Source organism: Pistacia vera, unplaced genomic scaffold (assembly GCF_008641045.1).
Source record: "Pistacia vera cultivar Batoury unplaced genomic scaffold, PisVer_v2 Contig127, whole genome shotgun sequence".
NCBI lineage: Eukaryota > Viridiplantae > Streptophyta > Magnoliopsida > Sapindales > Anacardiaceae > Pistacia > Pistacia vera.
Window position 1 is genome coordinate 1 of NW_022195325.1, and position 4,129 is coordinate 4,129.

The following is a 4,129-nucleotide window of genomic DNA, read 5'->3' on the forward strand; positions in this document are numbered from 1 at the left end:
TTTAGAATTTTTCCTAAGATTCATGAGCTGCGTTTGGTTTCATATGTTCTGTTTATGAAAACAGGAGGAGAATAAGATCGTAGACAAAATGCATCGACTAAAGGTTTCAGAGGTTGAAAAGCTAATCCAATCTGTTCGTGAACTTGAAGAAGCTGTTTTGGCTGGAGGAGCTGCTGCCAATGCTGTGCGTGATTACCAGCGGAAAGTGCAAGAGATGAATGTAATTACTCTTATTTTTTTGAGCTTCTATTTTACTAGTTGTAGTTATTGTGATGGCATAGAATTTTCCAAACTGCTTCTGACTTCCAAAACTTGCATAGGAGGAGAAAAAGTATCTAGAACGAGAAGTAGCACGTGCTAAGGTTTCTGCAAACAGGGTTGCCACAGTAGTTGCCAATGAGTGGAAGGATGGCAATGACAAAGTTATGCCTGTAAAGCAGTGGCTTGAGGAGAGAAGATTTTTTCAGGCATGTTTTGCTATGAAGCATGTGCTTGATATTACTGTTTGATGTCTTTGGATCTGTTGGTTGGATGTTTTGTAGTTTGTTTCAAATAAAAAAAAAATGGAAGGAAGAGAAATTATTAAGATAATAAAAATGTTAAAGTTTCACTCTGGACTTGATATAATTTTAATTTACCAAATTTGTAGGGAGAACTGCAACAACTTCGAGATAAACTGGTTGTAGCGGAGCGCACTGCAAAGGCAGAAGCACAACTGAAAGTAAGTTAGCCTGTTTTGTTGTTATTACTGCTTTATTACCTGTTTAATAACTTCTCCTTGATAGCTTATTGAATTGATTGATTGCTTAGGAGAAATACCACTTACGATTCAAGGTTTTAGAGGAAAGGCTTAAAGCATCTAATGTGAACTCTCGCACTGCCTCTGAAGGAAGATGTATAAACAACGGGCTTTCACGATGTCAGTCTTTCGGTGGAGCTGAAAGTTTTTCCAGATCTTCGAATGGCTATCTATCAAAAAAAGCAGTGAATTTACAAACTGGGTCCCTCCGATCAAATAGTGCAATTGCCTTAGTGAGGAATGCCAAGATGTCATCAAGATCATTTGATGGTGGTAGTAGATCATTGGATAGAGGTAATCTGATTCCAGTTGCAACTGCAAAAGATAATTTTCCCACCATCACTAATGATCAGACCTCAAGTACTGAGATAACTATTACACATGACGAGAGTATGGATGGGATTCTAACTGAAAAATCAAAAACACAGCTTGAAGATCATGTTTCAGGTGTGTTGTATGATCTGTTACAGAAAGAGGTAATAACTCTGAGGAAAGCTTGCCATGAAAAAGATCAAAGCTTGAAGGACAAGGATGATGCGATTGAGGTTAGATACAGTTGCAGCCTCTACCATCTCATTCGTTTTTCTCGTAATTAATTTTTTTGATTTCATTGCAAACTTGAGCAGATCTTGGCAAAAAAGGTTGACACATTGAACAAAGCAATGGAAGTTGAGTCCAAAAAAATGAGAAGGGAAGTAGCTGCCATGGAGAAGGAAGTTGCTGCCATGCGGGTTGGCAAGGAGCATGATCAGCGAACAAGGCGCACTAGTGCTCCCAAGGCAGCTGTAACTAGCCCTCATTTGCTCTCTGCAAGGTAATACTTTTTTAGTTTGTGCAATTAATTTCTATGAAATAGTTTAATTTACTGGATGTGCTTTCGTTTCTTGAATACTCTTCATATGGGGAGAAAGAGAGTTGGCTATATTTACAATTAGCATAACATGAGAATTGCTGAGTAAATTCTGATTCGTTTTCCAGGAATGCACGAAACTAATTGGAAATTGACGTAGGCGTGATACATTAGCCAGGATATGGCATGTTTTAATTCTTTATTAACTCTTGTATTAGCTGTCTCAACAAGTTAGTACATTTGTAAAGAACTTACTCTAGGTTTCTAGGAAATATTTGTATGTATATTTATGTACTATTATTGAAAATCATTAAAGTCAAGTGTGCCACAAATTTGTAGACAAAGTTTGCCTTAATAAAGTTTTTTCCATCTGAAACAAGGGTTAAGAAACAGCTTGCTATATGAAGTCATAGCCAGACCTGAAAGCAGTACTATTGGGAAATGTTTACTCTAATAATAAATTTTAGGGATATTATCAATGTTTTCTGTATTTGCAAGAAAAAGGATACAATTTTTAAAAGAGATAAAACTCTGTTAATCAACCTTAAGTTTAACGAAAAAAAGATAAAAGACATAAATGTCCATATACTAATATTTATTAAAAAAAAAAAAAAAAACCCTATGTTTTTTTCTAAAAAAATAACAATGAAAACTGAAAAAAGATATAATAATATTTATAAAAAAAATTATATATATATATATTAACATTAAGGATGTTCATTATAAAAAAAAGATATAATAATATAATACAAATTTATTTTTATAATTATACAAAATTTAAAACTATATGAAATTATAAATTTGACCAAGTGTCATTTTCACCCGTTCCAAATGTTGAATCTAACTCCTTTTATGAACACTACTTTTAAGTGTTCTAAGTGCCCCTTCCATTGTTTACTGAAAACCAATAAATCATCAAAAAGTATCAACATAAATTTCCTCAAATACTCAAATATATGGTTTAAAAATTATGTTCAAAAGGCTGTAGAATGTAGATGGACCATTAGTAAGGCCAAAAGCTATTACCAAGAACTCATAATGGTCTTCATGAATCTTAAAAGCAATTTTGTGGACATCAGCTAGAAGAACATAGCTCCATAGCTTCATGAATTTGGTGATAACCAGCCTTTAAATCCATCTTCGAGAAGAACATAGCTCCATGTAGTTCATCTAAAAGCTCATCTATCACCAGTATTACAAACTTATCCTTGATTATGGTGTGATTTAACGCCCGATAATCCACAATCATTCTCCAACTTTGAACCCTAAACTTTTCTGAATACTACTGACTTCAAGCATAACATTAACTAGTTATTCAATCTCACTTTTTTGCACATGAGGGTATTTATAAGGCTTTATGTTTAGAGGTACCCTATCTAGTAACAACGAAATACGATGGTCTTGAGTTCTCGTTGGCGGTAATCCAAGAATATGCGATCATATTGCTTCAACAATCTTTATAAATCATCAGGGTTTTCTTCAAGTAATATTTTTGTTAAAACGTTGGATTATACTTCCAATCGGATGGAAATAATATGGGCAACAGCTACTTGCGGCACTTGTTTAAGATCTTTCTCCATATGAGTAGTAGAAACTGATTTCAAGGGCCTAGTAGTTGATCCTCGTAGCACAAACCTTTTCCCTTCAAATTTAAACTTCATCCACAAATTCTTGTTCTTTTATGTCGAAACAGGAAATCACGTTTTTGCAAATTCGCTACGGCAAATTTATTTTGCTATTGCAAGCAATCACGTAGACACCAATTTCACTACAGCGAACCAATTCTCGCTATAACAAATAGTTATTGGAATTTGTTAGCGAATTCACTCGCTAGAGGGAATTCAACAACTTTTGAATTCCAACTTCTTCTTCACTTAGATCAATCTCCTATGATCATTTAGGATCAAGTAAATAGTCCTAGACTTCTTAAGTAAATATAAATCTTATTTTAGCTCTATTTTTTCAGCTTCCTAAGACTTTCAAACAATTTTGTGAACAAGTTACTTATGCCATTCATTTGTCCAACACATCGTTCTTCATTCCTTAGCTAAGCTAAATTATTCACTTATATTCCAAAATTTAAACTTTAATTTATCAATTCTGAAACTTCTCCTCAATTAATGTTGAATAAAGATAGGTTAATAAACACTTCTCATAACTTTCTCTCACAAACGCTGGTGTGAGAACTTGTAATTGGTCAAGTCGCATTTGGTCAGGCGGGGCCCATTGTTGGGCAGACAGAACCCATTGCGAGCTGACCAATTACAATCTGACACATCGCGTTTGTGAGTGTAGTATTACTGATTATTGTTTGCTTCCGTATTGATTCTTTATTTTTTCGTTAGTAGTTCTTCAACGATATTTCGTAATCTTCATCAACATATACGACTCAAGACTTTGCTCAGACTCCGACTGACTCAATGCTGACATCAATACAACTCTCTATGTTTACTCACACATACCTCTCATATGATTCCATC

At 34.3% G+C, this 4,129-nt stretch overlaps 1 protein-coding gene across 1 annotated transcript; it reads left to right on the top strand.

Moving 5' to 3' along the window:
- Positions 1–64: 64 nt before the first annotated feature.
- Positions 65–1,969, top strand: LOC116121622 (microtubule-associated protein 70-1-like; the record flags this gene model as incomplete). Its single annotated transcript, XM_031407560.1, has 6 exons — positions 65–220; positions 321–467; positions 650–721; positions 811–1,344; positions 1,426–1,613; positions 1,778–1,969. Coding segments are annotated over 6 exons (1,113 nt in total), but the record flags the coding sequence as incomplete, so codon positions are not given.
- Between the last annotated feature and the right edge of the window lie 2,160 nt (positions 1,970–4,129).